Here is a 23653-nt window from a genome sequence, read left to right on the forward strand (position 1 = left end):
GACTTAGTTTTGCAAGACACCCTGTATCTTATTAAATCACTCAGCTTCCTGAAACACACAGACTATAAGGTTTTAATGCTGTCATTTTCATGCTGTACAGCATGAAGAGGCCACTTGATTAAAATGAAGCATTATTGGAGAATTCATAAAAACAGATGTAAAAACTGACAAAAAACATAAACTCCAATGAACCATTTCACCTACTAAGTTCTAAATACAAACCTGGTATGTGGAAACTGGAGAAGCAATGTATGGCGTAATAGATGTCTGAGTGATCATTCTGTTTGCTGTAATACTGTAGGGTGATGGATAAAATCTGGAAAATGCAGAAATATATATTAAATGCCAGTTCTGTGCATCATTCATAACGCAAACTCTTTTTTCAGTGTGCCATTATTCAACATACCCATTTTGTAAAGCAGCTGTGGTTGGATCATATGTGAGTGTCATTCCAGCCTTTAAAATAAAGTGGAAAAAAGAGAGTTGACAAAATCAACTTTGATCATAAATTATTTCTCTTTCTTTAGCTGCATTATTTTTAACTGCAAAATTGTATTGAAATAGTTTATTACCATAATTTAGGGAAAGGTTAATTGACAGAAGTAATTATTTAGTGAAAAGAATCACTAATATTGACTGTGAATACAAGTTTCCATGATGAGGAACAAAATGCAATCTGTGAAATACCTGGCTGAGAGAACATGTGTGTGTTTGAGAGTCAGGGCACGCAGATGATTATATTAGGGTGTTGCCTGTTAACTACATGAATGTAGAATGCAGTTTGTCAGAAGACACATTTGAATTTTCCTGTCTAATATAAATGAGGTGTCTAAGCTTTCTCACCACAGTAAGTCTATGAAATTATCTTGAATATTAAAGATTTAAAAAATTGTTGACTAAAAAAAATTAACGCTGCACAGCACTGGGACACTATTTCAATTTTGTGAAAGCGGTGCACATTTCAGTACTGTATAGATCAAAGGATTATTTACTACATGTAAATAAAGTTATGTTTCTAGTACTTTTATAACATGAGAAGGCTGAAGTTTATAATATGACCAAGTTGAAGGACATTTTATTGTTCACTGTAATGTGGTAGGATTCAGTGTTTTGCATTTTGCCTTTTTTCCTCTGAAGAAAGACACACTTATGTATTTTTTATAGAGTTGCAAACTGTCAGGTGAGACTTGCTTGCACATTTTTAATAAGCCAAAGACCCAAGCCAAGAAGTCTCAATGCCTATCATTTTCATAAGTATTCATTATTGCACACCCACACTAAAGCTTGAAGGGAGGACTTACAAGTCTCACCTCGCCTTCTCTGTGCCATGCTCTTCCATTCTGTATATATTTATTTTGATTCTGTCTCTTTTTCTGTCCTCCATCAGCAAACTTGCACAATAAAGGTTCTGCAGGAACTGAGAAGAAAGAAGAAAGATTAGTTGAAGTAGTGTTCATACACAGGTCTTCAGCTCTCCAAATGAGGTACGGTTTTTAAGTTATATTCTCAATATTCAGTTAAATAACAGACTCATACTACAGCATCAACAACTGTTCTGCACAGCACAAAGATAGCTGCCACACACAAACAGAGCATCTGGAATGCCTTATATCTTTGATTTTAAACTATTGCTCTAAAATCTTTTTGAAAGAAACATGGTCTGTATATCTTCAGTATGTGTCCGCTGGTCTGCGGATGAGCAAGAACTGTCATCTGAACTCTGAGCTTTGCCTCTTTGGAGGTGTACCTGAGAAGGGAGGAGAATAAATCTGGCCAAAGGCCTGTAACATATTTTCCCCATCCCTTGGAGGTTTCAGTAACATCCCAAAACTTAAAAGTGCTCTGCTCATCCAGAATAGCCGGAAGAGCTGGCACAGTACCTCCACTTACTCCAGCCAGCAGGGTGGAGTGGGCACCTTTATCTCCTGCCACCTTGCACTGAAAAAATGTCACAACTATCCATTTCCATTTTATCTCTGCTCTATAAAGAACATACAATTCAACCAGAAATTCTTGAGTATTCTTTTGGGCTTTTTGCATACTGTCACGAAACAGCACTTCCATACTCCATTATTTTTGTGCTATTGTTATTTTGCCAATATAATCCTGATCATGACTTCAGTTTTTAATGCCAGAATTGAAGTAATGAGAAACAAAAGTTTGCACAGTATTCTTTCTTTCCTTGTCACTAGCTTCCATGTTTCCAAGTACCTATGGCTGAAGCACAGCTCTGCTACATCACACCACACCCTCCCTAATCACAGGGTGGAAACACTGGTATGACTTGGATATGAGCACTTCTCTGCCAATAATTCCTGACACATGAGCTGTCTAAGCTTTACCATGACACTCTTCCAGTCATTCTCTGTTTGGAAACATCTTCATGAGACATGGCTGGACCTGAAAACATACAAGTTTCCAAATGCAGAGTAAACACAAGGGGTGGGAAGGCCACCTGCAAAAAAACCCCAAGAAAAATTTTCAACAAAATCTATTACTATAACCATGGTCAGTGCTGATGTCTCTTCACTGTGTCTGCACTTGCAAAAGACGATTGGTATTGAAAACCTCAGAGACACATAACCTTGCAAAGAGCTTAACTTTTAAAACTCTGACATAAAACTAGCATTAATGGCCAAGTCATCCCTGGCTTTGAATGGAACACCTAAAACCTAGCTCTGATTCTACTTCTACCTTCTCTGTAAAAAAAGGGATGAACTGGGAGGCAGAACTGGTGTGTGGTTCCCTGTCTCATCTCCAACACTGACTACACAGGTCAGAGACCTTCACCTCTCCTACCTGTGTGCTCTCATACAGCAGTCTAATAACTTTAAGAGAGTCAGACTAAAACATTAAACATGACAACCAAATTAATTTAAAATATATTATCCTAAAGAGAATGGTAATTAAAACTTTTATAATCATAAAATAAACCAGGAAAAGATTAGTCTAATGACACTGGAAAAAGTATTGCAGACCTATGGACAGTGGAGTAAACGAACAAGGAAACTCTAAAGTAGGAGAATATTGTCTTAAAAACCTTGCATTTCTGAGGGGTTTTGTGGCATTCCCAGAATTGAGTTTTGCTCTGGGGTCTTCCATCATGTGAAGCAACTTTTGTCTTAGCATGTTTGGGGCAAAAAGGTGTTATATCCATATGCTGATGGACAATTTGATATTACTTTATAAAAGCCAATGACCCAATAACCTTGGCCGTAACACGTATCATTTTAAAACACATACAATTCTGTTGAAAAACGAGGAGTTAATCTCAGAATATGGGTAAAACTGTCAGGTTCTAGTATGAAATTACTTAATTGACGTTACACAGTGAAGAAAAAAAATTCATCAGAAATAGAGAGTGGAGATCCAAATACTGAAGTTAACTGTCTTAAATGAAAAAAAGCTCTTCCCCAATTTAAGTATCTTTGACTACTGATACATTGTTTCAAAAAAAATCTAGTTTCGTGGGGAGCATATGTAACTTCAAAAAAACATGCTATAAAATTTTGGATGAAGTCAAAAGAAAGTGACATGAGAACAGCTTAGAAAGACATCAGAAAGTACCTAAATGTTTCTAGCCCCGTGATTCTATATCATACCACTCACAGGTAGTAAATGATTTATTTAATCCTGCATTATGCTTTCATTAAAAATACTCACAAAGAATTGCAAAAAAGTTTTCTGAAAGCATTATTTGTGCTTTATTTCCCATTATTGTCTCAACATAAAGATCTTTTTTAAAAAATCAGAGTAAACCTGTCCAACTGCTTGAATAAACTGTTCACGAAAAGCTCCTTTAAGAATAAATGTGATTCTTTTGTCAACAGATAACTGAAAATAGCTAAGCTTTAAATGATTCAACATACTCTGTGCTGCATTGTAAAAATTCTTCTGACAAATTTAAAGAGGAAAAAAATGGAATAAGAATTATCCACATATATTGAATTTTGCATATGTAATATCCAAAACCTGTAGCAATGAAAAAAAACCATTTAAAAAGACATAACTCTGTGATTGACCAGAAGTTAGTGCTCTATCTTATTGAAAATGGATCTGGTCATGGGAACCCTTGTTTCTCTGACCTTCCACCTTCTCTTGCTCCTCTCTGCACCCATGAAATAGGCCAAATGCTGTGCATGCTCCAACTCACATTAAAAAAACCCAATACAGACCATCTATTTAATACCACCAGGCATTGTGAACAGGCTCTATAGCACTGGCCTTCCCTGAATCTGGTTAAAGATCTGAAAGCTGATAATAGGGACTGCTCCAACTGAATGCCTGACTGCAATTTTTGGCTGTTGTGACCGAAATACTACTGTGTCCATTCCTTCAACAACACAATGACCGATGGTCATTGGACAGAGGGTCATGAGAAGGAGATAAACCTTCATGGGAGCCACGTACAATCTCCTGATCTCCCTCCCACCAAAGAATGAACATAGTCCTTATCCTCTCCAAAATTAAACCTGAAGTTTATTTTTTCAGCTTACCTTTTGTCATATTTTTCACAAATACGTAACATATTATCTCTTGCACATAAGAACATTCACACAATAAATATTTATTGTAACAAAAAACTCCAACAAGCCTTACAGACCAGTCAAGCAATCTATTGTAGTCCAGGAAGGAAGGGAGAGTCGTTTTTATTGTTTAATTGTTGAGAACTACGCAGGCCCAGTGATGAAGCAGATCATTAATCATTCAGTGACTTGTCTGCATGTGCAAGACCAAAAGAGTGTGACTATTCAGAGTTGCATTCGCAGCTGAGAGATAGCAGATGTAAATGGTTTTGACTTACAGTGGACTTGAACTTTTGCAGTTAAGACACCATGTTTAACACGCCCAGTCCTCCAACACCTAATGAAAACCAACATTCCCAATGGTTTGTGGGTGTCTCTTGGGCTACAGCAGCAATCTGTAACCACAAGCTTTCCTGTGCTTTAACAGCAGGTCAGAGCTTTAAGACGTGAGTGTGGAAAGGGCTGACCATCTCCTCCTGCTCCAAATCACCCTCCTCTAGGGCTAATGCTTTTACAGAAGACAGATGTGAATGCAGTATTAGTCCAGAGACTAAATTCTTTCTTGTTGTACACACTTCATGTACATCTGTACATTAGAATTCAGTCTTTCTTTGTTCAGTGCTTATCCAAATACATAGCAGGGAATACTATAAATGCAAGGACAAAACTAATGTTCTTTGTTGGACTTCGTGTTTACAGCCTTGACTTTACATGGCTAGTTTTGTCAACTTTCCAATAAATCCTTCTTTCAGATATGACAAAAATACAATAAAATAGCTGAAAAATAGTATTCTTTTAGTCAGTTCTCAATTAAATTGCATTGTTTACTAACTTTCATTGCTTATTTTCTAGAGCAAAGCATATAGGACTTAATGAATTCTGACATTAAAACATAACTTTAAGGATAAAGCAAGACTGTACAGCCATAATCTTTTGCCAAAGACTGTGGGAACTAAAAAAAAAAGTTATATAATCCAAGACCAGGGTCACTTTATATCTTCAATGAGAAACTAAATATATACTCTTCACTATCCTGGTCTCCACTTAAATACAATACTCAGGATTACATTGCTTTAGTAATTCATACAAGGTTTAATAATTTGTCACAGAAGCCTATTTTGAGTAGTTTTGAGAAGTATTTTTCTTTTCTGTTCCTGTGTTGATTCTTAGAACTAAGCATCAATTGCAAACTATGGAAGTTAGAGCAGTAAAAGTTACTAATTCACAGATTTCACAACATATTCTGAGTTGGGACCCACAAGGATCATCAAATCTAACTCTTAAGTGAATGGCCCATACAGGGATTAAACCCACAACCTTGGTGAGGTAATCTTAGGGTCCCAATCTAATGAATGAAATTTTGGTTCCTCTCCATTCAGTGTGACAATCAGGAGTAACATCTGCACTGTGAGCTCTTGATACTCTTTAGCAGTGGTTTTCAGGCTGTAGTTCATGGGTTATTTCTAAAGAATCTATGAAAGATAACTAAGAAATGCAAATTTATGGTCAACTAGCTTAAATTCACTATACAAAGATCTTCAGTACTGGATACTTTCTAAAGGCAAGCAAATAGAAAACACTCAAAAATGACTGACAGACGATAGCTGCCTCAAGGCTTCATATGCACTCCTTCCCTGCACTAGAAAGATATCCAAGGTCAGAACCGTTTCAAACAGTACTGCCTGCCACACCTGGTGGACCCCTTCCTAGTCTAGTCAAGAGCATGGACAGGAGCAGGACCACTCAAACCCTCAATTTCTTCCCTAAAACAGAATCTAAGTGACCAATACCTTCATTGTAAGTAGGACGAGAGGAGTGGGTCATGGATAACCTATGATTTTTGGATCATCACCATAAGCAGCCATTCCTGAAGCAAAAATGGTATGGGCTGCTCAGCAAAAATACTGCCTAACTTACACACATTTAAAAAAAAATCATGTCAGTTCATTTTCAGTAGAAGAAATACTAAAAGAAATGTTAAAGAAATAGGCTCTAAAGCCTTTAGAACAGGCATAAAACTTTTGTAACTTTTCAGCTTCTATATTTTTAATTTTAAATATGACACAAATACACTCAAACTTACACGCACCTTACATATTCTACAGTACAACTGCTTTACAGAATCATTTATATAATTACTTTCATGTATCATCATCCAGCTGTGTGCTGCTGTGATAGGGCAGAGATGCCTTGCATGATTTTGCCCAGCACAAAATTTCTACAATCGTTACGGATCCAACACAAGACAAAAAGACAGTGAATATCAGTCTCATCTTTAGGGGAGGGAGGCTAAGTATGCTGCTCTGCTCTCACTACTCATCTGGCTCCTTATACTAGTCTAGTCTGTTTTCCTCAGTTCACATCAGGAGGTTTACATTTTATAGGAGAATAGAAAAGTTTTAAATATCACATTATTCACTGTAAAAAATAGTTCTTTAAGGAGAAAAGTAGAACTAAATGCAAAAGTTACTTCGCAATTATAACGATCATAATAAATGATCATTTGAAAAGAGCATTAAGTACAAAAGTTGAAGTTCTGAGAGAAATGGGAGAGGAAGCCATAGTCCATAAAACACAATCAACTATTACAACAACTTACATAAAAAAAATTCAAACCCCAACAACCAACAGTGAAACTAGCACATGACTCCTAGGAGTTTTAGGATTATACCAACTTGCTCTCAAATTACTTTCAGATTTCAAATTACTCTCTGAGCTAACCTTTCTTCATCTTTACTGAAGACAAACAAGGACACACTAAATATTGAATATATTTCATTAAGCTAAATGAAGCCTGAATAGACTGTTACATCTGGGTTTAGCCTGCTCAGCATCTTCAATGCCCAGTCACTCACTCAACTCTTGAGTCAACACTTTTGTGATAATGTTGTGTTACCCTTGGCCTTCTCACATTCTTGGAGGTTTTTCTGTTCTGTCTTCTCATGCTCCAGAGGAGGTTTCACCTATGCTTCATGTAACTGTTTAACCCATTCTTCCATTTAAACCCAAATTTAGTTAAAATAACAAAGCTGCATTATGAAAGCATGTATTTGTTGAACAGATGTTCTTCCTCCCACACCTATTTCATTACAGTTCCGTCTCTCCTACCCTATTCTTCCCGATAACAGTGTTTTTAGAGTCAGCTCCATTTGCTGACTTTAGCTAAGTTTCTAGGACACAATGTTTAACTTAAACATAGTTCCAGTTCTATGCTTTTATTTTGCATGTCTTTGAACTTCTTCACAAGTTCAAAGATGCTAATCCCTAAAAGATGCTAATCTATTTGAAAACCTCTTTCAAACCTTTGTTTTTCCAAGAGGTTTCCTACTACACCCACTCTGCTTAGTGCAGATAGTCCAGGATCACAATTGCCCCATGACTCTGCCCTACTTTTTGGCAGACTGCAGCATATTATTACACATGAGGTGAATTTTCTAATAAGATTGCGTTATTGGACATGTGCTTAGTGCATGGTAAAGAACTCCACAAAGAATCTGAACTCCATAAAAACCTTTGCAAGGAGCAATGAAACTTCACGCAACAAAATTAAGGGTCTTTAAAAAACAAGGTTCTCATGACTTCCTCATACACCTAATTATTTTTCTCTTTTTCAGCATCATGGAAGGTGAGACTCATCTCACTTAGCTGACTTTCAGACCTTTAGTTATCTATTTCTGAGTGACTGATCTGGACACTCTTTGTAATCACCAGGATAGCTGACAGCAATGATATCATCAGTCTCTGAAGGTGTGTGTTTCTTGTCCCATTCCAGACAGAGAGCTCAAGTAAGCATTAGAAGTTAAAGTCTGTGAGGTGGATTACATCTTGGGACCCCTCTTTAGTTTCGACTTTCAGGCAATAGCCAGTTCTGTGTAAATTTCTTGTCCCTAATTAATAACACTTCTCTGGTAAATGTTCTCTTTACACTGCAAAAATCATTTTTACAGTTCCATGCAGCAACTTTTCATTTCTACCTGCCTGCATCCACATAAGGATGCAACTCCAGCTTCAGCAACGGCTCACCAGAGACAGAACATGATCAGGAATGACAAGCTTGATTGCTCATTCATCGAGAAGAGGAAAATGGAAGTGAAAATAAAAACTAACAAACTACAATGCTCTTATAGGAGGTACTGTTACAGTTTTTTTTACTGTCTTTACTCTCTGTTTATACATAGGGGATGTAACATTTTAATTAATAATGTAACAAGTGTAACTAAAGTAACGAAGTAAAAAATGTAACAGAGTTATAACTAAATAATCTCAGCAATCAATCCCAATGCAAAGGGTCCGCAAAAAACCCAGCGAGGGAAGCCAAAATCCTGCATTAGATTAGTGTTGCCAAAGGGAGTGGTTTCCTGTGCTCTGAAGCACTTCCCATCCTTACTGAAGCACAGACTGCCTCAAACTGGAGCAATGTAGTTTTACTAAACAAGCTGCATTCTTGTGTGCCTGCTGAGGGCTACCTTCCTCCTCCTCAGTGACAGGGTCTGACAACAGAGAACATTTCACCAGCAGGATTAAGGCAGCTTCAGCAACCACATCAATAGCGTAATTTGTAAAATTCCCACTTGGGATTCTCAATAAAATGGTTACTGAAAGCAGCCCGGAATGTCAGCCATGTATTCTTTCCTTCTTTCTTGTCCTCTTTGCTTTCTATTTTACTCTGTAGCGATAAATTTCCTTTCCTCATTTTCCAGTGTTTATGGAATACACATTTTGTCTCAGAACAGTGCTGAAAAAGCAAACTGATGAGGAACTTGGTGTGTCAACAAAACTGTACTACGTAGACTTTTCCGGATTTTGCTTTGAACAGTATTTCTAGAAGCAACATTCTGTGTTGACCTCCTTCCAGCTTCCTGAAGAACCTCAAAATGTACACTGACTTGGGAGTCGCAGCTCCCTGGTGAATAATGGTTCCAGGCACTGCTGCAGATTCTATTTCTTTTCTAATTAAATGTCTTTTTGAAAATCATCAACAGATGACAAAAGTAGACCATTTTCTGCCTCTGAAAAAAACCCTGTCCATGGACAATCAGTCCAATTCTGTTCTGATACATGTATCTGTTTCCCAACTTCAACTGGGATTATCTGGAATGCAAATTTGTGCATAGCTAGCTTAAGGCATCTTAGCTGCTTGTTTCTCTGCTAGAAGAGAACACTACTAATTCCTAGAAAAGGTTTACAATAGAAAAGCGATACACTGCGTTAAAAGCAAGCCACTATTACAGTCATCCAACAAGACATAGTTTAATTTCAATAAGCCTGCATCTAAATGAGAAGCCAGATACAACAATCAGTGTAACAGGCTTCCAGCATATAAGCAATAACCCATTCATATATCTTGTTAGAAATATATGTAACATACCAGAAACTCCTGCTGGTGTCTTTATGAATTTTCCATTAAAATGAGCAATCACTGCTTCACATTTTTCTGTTGACTCCATCCTAAGAAAATAAAGAATAATTTACATAAATTAAGCACTCAACCAAATTCCCATCTTTGTGATTTTTCTTAAAGCATATTTCTTGCTTTTTCTCACTTCAGTGTTGTGGCTTGCTTTCCCATGTGTGAGCAATAGAGATGATGTTTTCTAAGAACAAATAACTTCAGAAAGGTAAAACTAAACTCATTAACATTTTATGCACTCTGAGACTAAAGTCAGTGCCAAACTAAAAATACTATTTACTTAGAAATTAGGCAGTTTGGACAGCTACAGTATAAAGTACTTATGCTGTCTTGAAAAAAGCAGAAAGACTGACTCACTGTCACTCATAACTGAATCCTTGGTGTCCATGATGCACACAACAAAGGTTAATGCTACTTTTAATAAAGGATTCTGAAGTAGCAGTACATATTAGGAGTAATAAATATAAACATGCCTGACTGAACAACCCAAACTGACTTTGCAGCTTTTACCTTATACACATCATCTCAATTAAATGATGTACCTGGCTCCTATTTAATTGTCTCCAAGTTACCTTCAAAACAGAAACCAATAGCAGAATAGCTGTGATAGCTACAGAAAATGTATCCAAAATCCCAAACAGGTTTGTGCACTTATGCTGTCAAATCTAGACTTATTAGACTGGTCAGACTACAGGGGAGGCACTGCCAGTCTGGGAGTGGTTCCGGAGGTTGCAGCTACATCCTCACATTGCAATGGAGATGTGTCTGTCCCAGCTGCCAGCTTGGACTAAGTTGCAATGGGTGACTGAGATGTGCAAGTAAAACACTATTTATTTTAAAAGAAGAATATTTTTGCAGCTGTCTGCAAAATCATGTTTGGTAATGTTGAACAGATAATTTCTTTTTATTTGTTCATTAAGTTTTGTAATTCATATGCACAAAGTAGGTCAATGGCCTTAGCAGCAAAGAAGCAGGACTAAAAATTACTAAGTCTTCGCATCTTTTTAGTTCAAATAGCCTTTCTGTACAGACTGACAAAATGCAATCATAGACAACAACCAATATGTTAGACTGAACAAGAAGTTTTCCTCATTATTCAAAAAATGCCTTTTAGAGAATTTTCAGAAGTTTTGGATTCTTGGATCAAAGAAATCTGATTTTTCTTTGTCTCGCATAAAAACAAACAATATCATTTAGTTTCAGACACAAGTCTGGACTTGATAAAATACATTATTCCTTATAACCTAATAAAGCTCTCCCAAAGGCAAGAAATTAAAATCTATATTTAATATCTACAAGTTTCTTGCACAATTTTAACTTTAATTAGTATTTATTCAAAAATAGCTCATTCTGTAAGTTATGTATACTGCATATATGTATATAAAAATAACTTCACATTTATGCATACATGAAACATATAATGCATAATACAGAAACTATTGAGAAAATACTTGAAAAGTAATCTCTTTCAAATTCTTCAATACAATGAATTTTTGGATACACACAAGTCTTGAACTTTTGCATATGATACTAAATCACTTCCAGCTATGTTAGAAAAAATGCATTTTTCTACCATTCCACTGATTCAAGGTAGAGTTGGTAAGCAAGTTGAGGGAGAAGAGAATGAATTCAAAATGCCTACTGAATTCTAGCTTGGGTGTTACTGGATTCTACTCTTAATAGTAACCAAAAGTGAAAGCTACATATAAAATACAAGAGTATGAGTGAAATAAAACCACCCAATTAATTTTAAACCCAAATTATTTCAAATACTTGTAGATTTATTTAAAGGGGACAAGAATAAAACTTGGTAAAACCCAAACTTGCTGGTTTTCCATTCTTGGATAATGAGTATCACCCTATTTTTTCCTTTATTATAACTTCTTGAAACTGGACAGCCTGATAAGGAAATAAAGTGGGGCAGTAGAGGGCAGGGGGGGAAGACATTTCTAAAAACAAAAACCAAAAAATCACAGTGCTGTAAAATACCCACATCCAACTCACAGGAAAACCAATCCCTACAAATTTTGGCTTTATCAGGAGATATAATTTGTTCAGTTATTTTCTGTGCACTAATTTTAGATTCTTATTTGCTCATATATAGAGCTATTGTAATATTGACTGAACATTTGAATCACTGGTATGTGACTTCACAGAGATTTTATACCGTATTTTGAGAATTCCAATTCTTTGCTCAAAGCATTCCTCTGCTTTTGATGATAGAAATCTTCAATTTAAAGCTTCTACATTTTGATTGTCATACTAGGTTTAAAAAAGGACTTACTGATAAATAGAAAAGTATTAGAAAAGCACAGAAAAAGCTTTCATGAAGACATCCAAGAAAAATTAACTAGGGAAAAAGTAGACTCACATGGATAGAATATTTGGGAGGTATCTACTAATTTATGGAAAATACTTGCTTGTTGATTTGGGTGAGATATTGGACCAAGTAGTCAATTATTTTAAGATGAGATTTACTGTGAGTGTATAAAAATATTTTGTTTTCCATTTGACATCATGTTAATGAGCCTGAAAATTCAAAAGACTGGTGTTCAAAGGGCAATGATGAGTTTGTTTTCTCCAAGCAACTAATGAAGAAAAACAAAGAAAACAAAAAGCAGGGGGTGGGGAAGAAAGGGTTCTTCCTTATAGTCTCCTGGCTTGCATTCAAACTTCAAAAGTCAAAAAAGTCACAGGAGAACTCTCTGTGAAGCATTGCATAACTCTTGCTTACTGGTTCCAGGATAGTGGAGAAAGGAGAAGTACAGAAAAGTTGAGGAAGTGGTTTAGAGTGAACTCTTATTCTACATAGTGTCCAGTGAAAGCAATAGATTCAGATTTAGCCATCTGAACGAAATGAGACACAGCTATGTTTGCTTTACCAAAGAAAGAATTAAATAAAACAGCTGGGTATCTCTGTCTAGATCTCCCTGATCATTAAAAACTTGAACAGTTTCAGTAATTTCTACTTTTTTTTCATATTCTTGCCTTCTCGATTACAAAAAGGAAACAGACTGCCACATGGCTAACACCCCTGACATACCTTGCAAAGCCAACACCACGGCTTGTCCCACTTGAGTCCCGCAGTATCCTCGTAGAGATAACCTGCCCAAATGGTTTCAGCATGTTCTCAAGCTCCTGCTCATCCATTGAAAGTGGCAAATTGGAAATGTATAAGTTAGTTGGGTCTTGTTCTTGTTGCTGAAATAGAATTAAAAACAATTGTTACTCTTGTTACCACTGACATTCTGAATACAAAATAAACCATCAATTATATATAAGTTCTGGCACAGATTTTTACTTTTCAGACCCCTTTCTAAAGGCTGGTCTTCCCTAGTATTAGTAATCTCCATCTTGTGTCACTGCACGCAGCATTCCTGACATTCTCCTTCTCCTATTACTGCTGACAATGACATTTTTAAGTGGAGATAAAGGTCAATAATTGACCAGTTCATAGTCCGCATTACAACTTCATGTTTCAGATTTTTCTGAAAGGAAAAAAAAGTAAAAATGAGATAGAGGAAAGAAATTAGCAAACAAGGAAATGCAAGAGTGGTGGAAAGAGCTAGAAAAATCAGTTCTACATTAAAAAGAGAAAAGATTGGAATGACAATTTGAAAATAATATGAGGAAAAAATGAGACACAGCATTTAAGATTATGTACATTGCCAAAATACTATAAGAATAGGATGATACAGAAGTGAGTGGAAAACCCTTGTCTTTCCCACACAGGAACATTTTTGAGTTTTCATCAAACTTTTACATTATGCATTCAGACAACACAAAATTCCTTCAAAAACATTCTCTAGAAACAGACAAAATGAGAGAAGAGGGCAGCCAGGAGGTGAGCGATTAGGGAAGAGACAAATGTCATGACAGCTTTGCCATTTCCCTGACCTTAGGCTATCTATTTTGTGTGATCTATGTATGTACCATGTAATGTCATGTCAAAGAAACATTTTTGTTGAAATTGATAATTTTCAGTATTTGTCTACAGATTTTCCAGTTGTGGTTAGGGAGCATCTCTCCCATACAGGTAATCACTGGCCATGCTCTGTCTTGAAATACATTCTTAATGTATTCTTAATTCTTAATGCACACAGATCTATACAGCTTGGCCCTTAAAGTTCTGCAAAACCTTGATGTAATCATTGTGGCTTCCTGTATAGACCTAAGTCTCTGCAGGATGCAGATATTCAGTTTGACTTTTTTCATATCATCTGAAACAAGTTCAATTTCATTGAATCACATAAAGGGCAAGGTTGGAAGGGACTGCATCTGGTCCAACTTCTCTGCTCAAGTAGGGTCATCCTTGAGCACATCCCACAGGATTGTATCCAGATTGTTCTTGGATATCTCGAGTGATGAAGACTCTACAACCTCTCTGGGCAATCTGTTCCAGTGCATAGTTGCCAGCACAGTAAAAAGTTCTTCCTCGTATGCAGGTGGAACTTCCTGTGCATCAGTTTCTGCTCATTGTCTCTTGCCCTAAGGTATTTGTTGGTCCTAACACATTTGTTGGCATAGTCATTGTTATATTTTCATTTTGTACAACAGGGCTAAATGACTTGCACGGAAGTTTGAATCAAACCAGGAACCAAAACCAAACACACAACACTTGCCTACTGGAATTAAAGCAATTGTTAAAGTGATTATACTGTATGGATGGTGATACCAACTTGCCCTTAGGCCGCCCTTACATTAATAATATCTCAGTACCTTTGGTAGCATATTGCATAATTTATTATCTTGCTATTTTGGATATCACCTCTCAGTCTGGGTTAGTTTTCCCTAGGACAGAAAAGAAGTATGTTTTGGGGTGCACCTTTTAGGGACAGAAATGAATGGCATTGTTCCAAAAACTAACAAAAATTAAAAATAAACCTTCAGGTCTGCATTTTTAACCCAAGCCTCACTTCAGTTTGAAATGGCTAACATTTGGAAGTTTTCTGTAAGGGTTTTTAAGAAATCTGAGTATCAGAGGATCCATAAGAAAGAAAAGTCCTCCCATTACATCCTCCTGATGTGCATGCCCATGCCACTGATACGACTGCAATTCCTAGCCACACCAAAGTCACACATACTTATGAAACAAACTTTTCCAGCTCTCATGTGTTGCCCTCATAAGCCCCTTTACAGTCTATTACAAACAGCATTTGACTACTGTGTATTAATTTCCTTTTGTTATTTAGTGGAAGCATCCCTCCTCCCCCAAATAATACTGAATCTATACAGTACACATACAAGTTTGGAATTCAAATAATTGGAAACCTACATTTCAGTAGTAACATCTTGACATTTAGTTCAAATTTCCTCAGGCAGGAATGTGAGATGAAAATCAGCTTTCATATTTTTAGAACTAGTTTGCTGCTTAGACTGCATTAGGCAATTCTGTTTTGCACTTTGAGATATGTAGGCTTAACTTCCTTCTCTAATGAGTTCTATTAACTAAAGCTTTATAAGAGGTTTCAGTCAGGAGCATTACCAAATTGCATTTGAAGCTACAGTGTGATTTTCTGAAACTCTAAATAATATTTGAAAGGAAAAATATTCAATTTTGTACTTATTATAAACTGTAAAATGTATGACATGCAATATCCTAAAACTTCCCTAAATAACCTAAGACAGCACATAAGCTGGGAAATCAGATCCTTTGTATATTTCCATCTAATTCACTAATGTTTTTACTGTACAATAACAGAAAGTATTAATTATATTATAAAAATGCTCTCATTAGACAGTCAAACACTTGGAAAGATAAAAAGGCACCATTTTGTTCACACTAATAAAAATGTAATTTACATGCAAAAAACCCAAAAAACAAAACAAACCTTACATTCAGAAACATCCAATAGAGAAAGAAACTCAGTAAAGTGCAGAATGTCAGAGAAGCCTGTTCAGGTAGCTGGGTAGAGCACATTCCCCTTCTCTCAGGCTCTTATTGGAGCTTAGGAGTTACCAGACACTCACATTATACTGGCACTGTATTTGGGTTGAGAGGCCATGAGCTTTCCTTGCCAAAAAGGGGGCGCAGGGACCTACTGCAATGAATGGCTGATTGGAAAGGACTTTCCTGACCCTTTCTTCATGTCACAATCTATTATAGCCTGAATACAACCAGGGATTCAGTTATTTCTGCTTCTGATCTTTGGACGGAACATACAGACCACAGTGGACAAAGGAGAGTTTGACAACACTTCTACACATGTCCATAGCTAGAACTGATAAAGATGGCAGGCATGGGAGGGAAAGGAAAAGCAAAAAAGCTGCCAACAGATGAGGATGTCTCACCGAAATCCTGGAATACAAGCTGAAATTTCTTCCATCTGTATTTCTTCCAGAGCAAAATAGTTGAAATGCCAACAAATACATTCCACAGGGCACCAGGGTGGTATCTGCACTGCAGGTGCAAACCCACAGCCACCATAGGGAGCACCAGCAGTTCAGTTATAAGGACAAATTCTAGAATCTCAGAATATCTCAAGTAGGAAGGGCTCCATAAAGATCATCAACTTCAACTGGGTCAGGAGAGATTAATTTAATCCACTTCTTCACTTTGCAGGAAAAGAAAAGAGGCTGTCATTGGGTCTCAAAAAGGCTCATTTAAAACACTCATTTACAACCCCAACTACTGTAGGGGGTTAGACACAAACCAAGACTGCACTCTTTCTAAAGTGTATTTGGAATTTTATATAGTTTGGCAGCAGAAAAACTTGATGGGCAAAACACCTCCTCTTCTCCTGTTAATGACTTATTTCACCATGCAGTTTCTATCATGTCCACAAGACTATCAAACCTTGAAACAGCTATCACGGTACATTTTAGGAGATTGTAAGATCCAAGTTATTTCCTTCCCCTTGGAACATGCTGGATTTCCAAGCTGACTTCCAAATAGCAACCACAACTAGGACTCCCCATCTGTCTGTATGTTACCTTCCACAAAAGGCACTTCACAAACAGATGTTTGCTTTTATGCAAGATTTTGGCATGGAAAATGGTTAATAGTTAAAAATTCAGGAAGTTAGGAGAGAGACAAACTTTTTAACGCATACCTCTGTCTCCCTGGCAAGCATGAGTTTGATACATTAAGTTCTGTGACTTCCTTCCTCAGTGAAAGCTTTGTCACCATAGCTTAACTCACATGGTTATTACGATTCTGTTTCAGAAGAGAAAATAGTTCCTTTGATACCTGAGTTTTTAATTTCTCTTCTGAAATTAAGCAGAAAAAGTGAAATTGGCAAAAATACCTTCCAACATAACTCAGCTCAAGCCTTGCCTATACACTGTAATTGTTCTAATAGCTTTAAAGGTAAGCATTTCTTCCTGTACTTAAGCCTCTTTCACCTCAGAAATCTTAAATCTCTTGAAATTATTTGCATTATTTCATAGGAATTATCAAAAATATTTATTAAAGTCTGTGGAAAGTTTCCTACTTTGGGCAGCAAGACACCACTGAAATATAAACCACCACATATACATATACATGTATATGTAACTCTACACAATTTAGGAAAACTGCTTAATTTTAGAGTCTTCCTATCTTATGCAGGATTCTCCTCAGTTAACAGTACTGTCATCAGGTCCTGAAAGGCACTGAAAATGCTAAATATTTTCAGATTATGGGGAACATCAGGGAATTTGTTGGCCACTGTAAGTATCCATATTACCAAGGAAACTAGAAAGCCTTGTTTTTTTGCAATTCAAGTCATCAGGTTTCTATTGGTCCTTTCTCACCAAGCACCTTCAGTTGCATCTCCAGAAGTTCTCTAGCAGAATGTAATAGTACAAAGATGCAGAATACTGCTCTTGCAGCGTAGTGCACTTCTTTTTCCTAAAGAGCATTTTCAGCACTAACCTAATAAGGTGACTATAAGATACAGCATTTCTTATGAAAGTAATAGGAATGATCAATCCTTAAGATTTATTTCGGTAGAAAGAGGTATCAGAAGTCCTACATAATGCAAAGTGCTTTACCATCATCTGAAAGAAATTAACAAAAACCTCCCTGTGCATGTGGAATTGTTCCTAAATTGCAAGCAAGAAACTTGGCAAAATGGTAAGACATCTGTTTTCTGTTGCTCTGTGTAAGGTCAGAGTGAACAGATAGCCATTCAGAAACATGTGACTAGGCACTGCTCACAGCATGCAAGATCCTCTGGCTGATAGGGAAGGGATTAAATGCTTGTCTGCCTTCATATAGAAATTACTTTAAAATTTAGAATTGGCCAGTGTCTCACTGAAATATGTCTCTTTTAGCCACAGTTTTAATACTGTCTGACCACAGACTGTTAACAACATAATTCAAGGGGAAAATCTCTACCATAATCTTCACTTGTTCTCCAGAATTGCATATGATTCAAAAGCTACACATTTTAGTACATTTTCACAGGCACATCTGTATTAAGAAGATGAATTTGACTACAGTAAGTATTGTGATCAAGTTGTAATCAGACTATCACTGCATTAAGGCTTTCCTCTTTTACTCCTCAGCAATCTTGTTTTCACTTTGATAGAAGGACACCCTGGGAAGCTCTGAATGAACCCACCACGGTTTAGGCACCAGACCCTTGTCAGACAAAGCCACAGCAGTACTTCGCAACTGAGATAAGACTTGTGGGTTGAAGCTGTGTACTCAGGGCAACTGGTTGTTAACTGTCTTAATAAAGCACATGCAATTCCTGAAGTGATAATTATTTGGCCTCCAGGTAAGCAAAATTCGGCTTACCTTCAATTTATTTTATACTGACTTTTAAGAACTTTTACAAAGAAAAGGGGGAAAATTCATTATATTTTTAAAAAGCCTATTACAGTAGGATTTAATGTGATTACCTACAAAAAGTACTACAAATTAGGTAAAATCAAACCTTTTCTTACAAGACAGTTACTAAAAACTGCTGTAGAAATCTGCTTGAGTTAGCTCCAGTTTGCCTGTCATCTGTTCTTTGGCATTCAGAAGCCCAGATGCAGAATAAAAAAAATTCCAACATGCCTACTGTCTCGGTTTGAGGCGAAAAAACCAAAATGTTTTACCCACAAGCAGGGGAGGGGCCTCCTCCACAATAATCACACCACTCTTTATCAAATTTAAGAAAAGGAATTTTAATACAAGAAGGATAACTGCTATATATATATATATATGTAAACAGACTAGTACAACCCACTTCCCCAACACCACAAGAAAGGAAAAAAAAACAAACCAAAAGAAACAAAACAACAACAAAACCCAGCAGGTTTTTTTCTCCGGGAGAAAAGGTTATACTTAAGTGTCCTTGTCACAGCCCGGCTGGCTGCAGAGTGAGTTTCAGTCCCTCTCCAGCGAAACAGACGAGCAGTGAGCTTTCAGATGGACTCAGTCTCTTCCCCCTGTGTTCCCCGTCCAAGAAGCAGAAAAGGTACGAGCAACCAGCAGCAAATCCAAGGCAGGTAGCAACAGCAGCGCGGCACGAAAAGTAGTCCGAGGTGGGCAGCGGCAAGATAGCCAGGAAAAAATCCCCAGCAGTAACCAGCAGAGCAGCCTGCCTCCTTCGAGCCCCCACTCCCCCGTTCCGCCGAGCCAAGACTCCCGAGAAATCCAAAAAAAAAAGAAACCAAAAGAGACAAACCTGCCCCCACCCCAGCCATCAACAGTTAACTACTTCTTTTGTTAACCGCTGGCCTGGGCAGTTAAGTGGCAGGGGAGAGAATTTACATAATAATCCCAAACTACAACACCTACCTTCTCTAGTTAGGTTAAGTGCACTAGCTACCATGGTAACCCAAACTTATTTTCTTGCTCTCCCCTGTAGGAATGAAAACTGACTTAATTCTCCAGAAGGTTGTCACAGTGAAGACAAGTACAAAACACAATACATTATTGAACCTCAAAAAAGTTAGCTGTTTCTCATTTTTGCTAACTCAAAATCATGTTCTTTATCAGCAACTGCCTTTAATACATAATGCTTAATAGCTGTGGGAAAGCCTTGGTTTCTGTTACAGAGATGAGGACAAGCAGCTAAGCAGCTTTTCCCTCCCCAAGTTCACAATCTGCATAGTGTGATAGTTCATTTTTCAAATATGCTTGCAAAATATTCACCTACAGTAAGTTAAAATATAAAAACTTAGTAAAGAAAGAGTACATAACAGTTCTATCTTTGTAACCATCAGCAGAAAATATAAAGATTACAAATTCGGGTCATCTCTGGATTCTGGAGGATTAACATGAACTCAGACAATAGGCTCATATTCATCACAAATTAAAACCCATCCCCATGTAATGAGTTTCATAAAATAGAAATTCTATCTTGAGAATAGCGGAAGTCAGTATATGATAGGACAATGTACTTTACATTGTTAGCACAGGCATCCTTCTGACACAGTTTGAATAAGAAACAATTCTTAAGATGGCCCTAATTTTTTTCACAAGCTTAAAATACCTGAAAACATGTAGTGATTTGTTTATGTGAGAACTAATACAAAATAAGGAGGACCACGCTTGACTGTCAGCAGAAGTGGACATCCTCAAGAGAAGGAAATTGTAACATTATGAATCTGGAGTCCTAAATCCTAAAAATGTGTCAGTCTAGGGAAATCTTTGAATGGATAAACAAGGAGTCTTCCCCCAGAAATGCATAAAAGTACAGGGAGCAGCATTCTTTGGCTCAAATTAACAAGTCTCTTTGACCACAGAAATCTTCCATGTCCTTAGACTACTTTCATGACTTCTATTATAAGTAGTATATGTTTAGTAAAGGTAAGTTTGTGCTTCTGTATGAAAAAAAAAAACATCAGGAGAACATAAACTGGAAAATAATGAATATCAATTGTTCAACCTATAAATTATATTGACAATCTTACAGCAAAGTTGTACAGTATAGAAGAACTAAAAATCTCATGAAGAGAGAGAGAATAGAGGAAATACAAGAAGAAGAAGCCTTCAACAACAAAGCCTGGAGCATCAGAGTCATAGAGTCTACAGCAGTTGTGTTGGACTCGGACAGCTAAATCATCTTAAAGGGAGGACACTAGACTAATTTTAAAACCATGGTTGAAATTAAGTTGTGATAATGCTGGAACATACGTTAACCCTTCTTGTGATGCCTAAAAGTACACTGTAAGCTCTTTGCAAAAATTGGTAATTCCATATATAGAACAGTTTTAGTGGGTATAAGTGGATATAGATTTCCCTATATTATCTCAGAAATCTGCTAAGTTACCACAGGTTGGACAATATGGTTGTATAAATGTCACTGCCACACCAGAAAGGGAGTTTTTTAACACTCGATGAACTCTGAGCTGCCAGGGCCAGACTGGTCTTCTAGCAGGCTTGTGCAGCTCTACATTGCTGTCAGTATAATGTAGATATTCTCTTGCTAACTTTATCTGGGCTGCAAACACAATGATTCTCTTACTGGTTTAAGTTGCTAGATAGAAAGATGGGAAGAACTGTGGGTTTTATTAACCATTCTTATTCAGTAGCTCTTAAAAAACAGCTTTTATATTTACATATTAGTTTACACCCAGAAGAATAAGAATTAAAGTCAACTTTCCATGTGAAATATAGTTGCTTAAGTAACTGCAGGTGAACTTATCTAATATCATTTGATGAGACAGAACTTGGTCTGAGTAGTGACTTGAATGATTTATGTTAAACTCAAGGTCAAAAGCCTAGAAGAATTTAGGTGTCTCATATCTCCATAGTATTAAGACCTCACCATTCCTAAATCATCCCTTATAGAGTCTCAGTTTTTAAAATAACCATTCAAAACGCAAATATAGAGTAGATTTTTTGTGTGCATTTATTTTCCTATACCAAGTCCTGTTGTCTTCTCTGAACAGTGTGGAAACCTAGAGTTATCCCACTCTTACCTGTGGGGTGCTGGGAAGAGAAGACAGTTCTCAGAAAAATCACTCTGACAGCAACCATAACTTTTCAAACAAAAAAAATGATCAGAGCTTTTCAATACTACTACTGATCTTATCTAAGACTGCACAGCTCTGCAAAATCACAGCTTTTGAACTTACTATTATTGGTTTACAATGCAAGCACTCCTCTAGGAGCAAGAACAATAAACTAATAAATTTTAATCCCAGCAGGTGGGATTTGATTTTTCTAAAGAGAGATGATCTTGGAAGCAGACTGCTATGTGCAGCATAATCTTAACCCACAAATAGGAAAAACTCAAAAATAATAACAACAATAATATTTCATCATTAAAATCAATCATTAAAATAAAACCAACATAATTATAATTTGAAGTTATCTCTACAAAACAAAACCCAAAGAATTTAATATGTACAAATCTGAACCACTTCCACTAAACCAGGATTTGCAGATGACCTTGCTGACATATAGGGACATCACAAAAGGGCTTTACAGCAGGCAGAGTCAGAACGCAGCCTCAGCAATAACATCTTCCTTCCCCTTCAGCTGCTTTGGGTCAGGAACCACCAGCGTGTCTGGGAGGAGGGTGAGAATACTGAGGAGTCATGCTGCTGCCTGTCACCTTGGGCACAGAGCAATTTTAACACCTTCCCATGGGTAAATCCTGCCAACAGGCATGTATTTCCTCTTTGAAACTGAAGCAGCTGCAGTGGTCAGTAAGGAAACTGATTGGCCAGACAGCCAAGAAACTGTCCTCCAAATCTTTAACTGTGACACTATGGCTTAAGCCTGAGGAGTTTCACTGCAAGACCACCACCAAGAGGTGGTTAACATGCAAAAAGAATAAAATACTCAAAACACAAACACCAACTTTTATGGTGTCTTGCAGGTGAAGAGTCTGATTTGCTAATCTTGTTAAAATGACTGCGACTGGCCATTCCCACTTTGGAGCATTTAGGTGGAGATATGATTTTTCAGATAAAAGGAGAGCAACAAAGTACAGGGGGGAAAAATCCAGTGGCTCAAAATAGACAAAAATCAAAGCACTTAAACATGTAGTTGTTAGTGACTGTGTTTTGGTACTGTTCATTGGGTTGGTCTCTTTATTAATTCAAACACTCTCCCTGTGTTAAGAAGCAGAACAAGTTTCACTGGAATTCAAACTTTATAGTCACAGATTTCCCACAGTCACCAGGCTTGACACAGTGTCAGAAAAGTGAGTCAGTACTGTTGGGTATTTTGGTACACATTTTTTCATTAATGCTAAAAGAAAGAAATATTAACAATATTGCAACTGTCAGAGGAAATGAGTCAGAAATATATCCTATGAAAAAAATCAAGAAACTATTCAATAGGTTGCTACAGTTAATTTTTAGAATTTCTCCATTTACTTGAGAAGACAGTTAAATCAGACATCAAAGCTCATTAGGAAAATGAATTTACATGACTTCACACATTCTCTTTTTGCCCCTCCTACCTAGACATCACATCCAGAAGACAGCAGACAGAGGCTTTGAAAAATGTAGTGTATATTTTAAAGTGATTACCTAAAACCTAAAGAGTAATTAAAAGGCCTTTATTAAATACATAAAACCTTATAAACAGAAAAAACCCCAGGTGTTTTCTAGTAAGCATGCACGTTTGTGCCATGGCTGAAATGAAACACGCATTTCGTATGAAACATATGGTTTCCATTTTGTTACGCTGGAATCCATCCGAAGACATTTACGTTGTTAGCTTAACTGTTCTCTTCAGCTGAGAAGCTGTGGAAAATACCTCATCTGAAAAAAATCTGTACCTAATGGATAACTATAAAAGATTTACTAAATCTGCAGCAGACTAATGAAAAGGCCTTTA

At 36.9% G+C, this 23653-nt stretch overlaps 1 protein-coding gene across 4 annotated transcripts in view; it reads right to left on the reverse strand.

The window, feature by feature from the left end:
* RBMS1 (RNA binding motif single stranded interacting protein 1) overlaps positions 1–23653 on the reverse strand; it is a 143275-nt gene that overhangs the window by 12617 nt on the left and 107005 nt on the right. For 3 of the 4 annotated variants that reach the window (XM_071561626.1, XM_071561628.1, XM_071561629.1), the window contains exons 5-9: positions 12980–13137; positions 9895–9974; positions 1302–1417; positions 407–456; positions 223–316 (exon numbers count right to left, since the gene is read on the reverse strand). In XM_071561626.1, the coding sequence (XP_071417727.1) occupies positions 223–316; positions 407–456; positions 1302–1417; positions 9895–9974; positions 12980–13137 (498 nt within the window). The remainder of the gene's footprint in view (positions 1–222; positions 317–406; positions 457–1301; positions 1418–9894; positions 9975–12979; positions 13138–23653) is intronic. The other variant, XM_071561627.1, reaches the window with a different exon arrangement.

The sequence above is a fragment of the Pithys albifrons genome, chromosome 8, assembly GCF_047495875.1.
Source record: "Pithys albifrons albifrons isolate INPA30051 chromosome 8, PitAlb_v1, whole genome shotgun sequence".
In the NCBI taxonomy this organism is placed as follows: domain Eukaryota; kingdom Metazoa; phylum Chordata; class Aves; order Passeriformes; family Thamnophilidae; genus Pithys; species Pithys albifrons.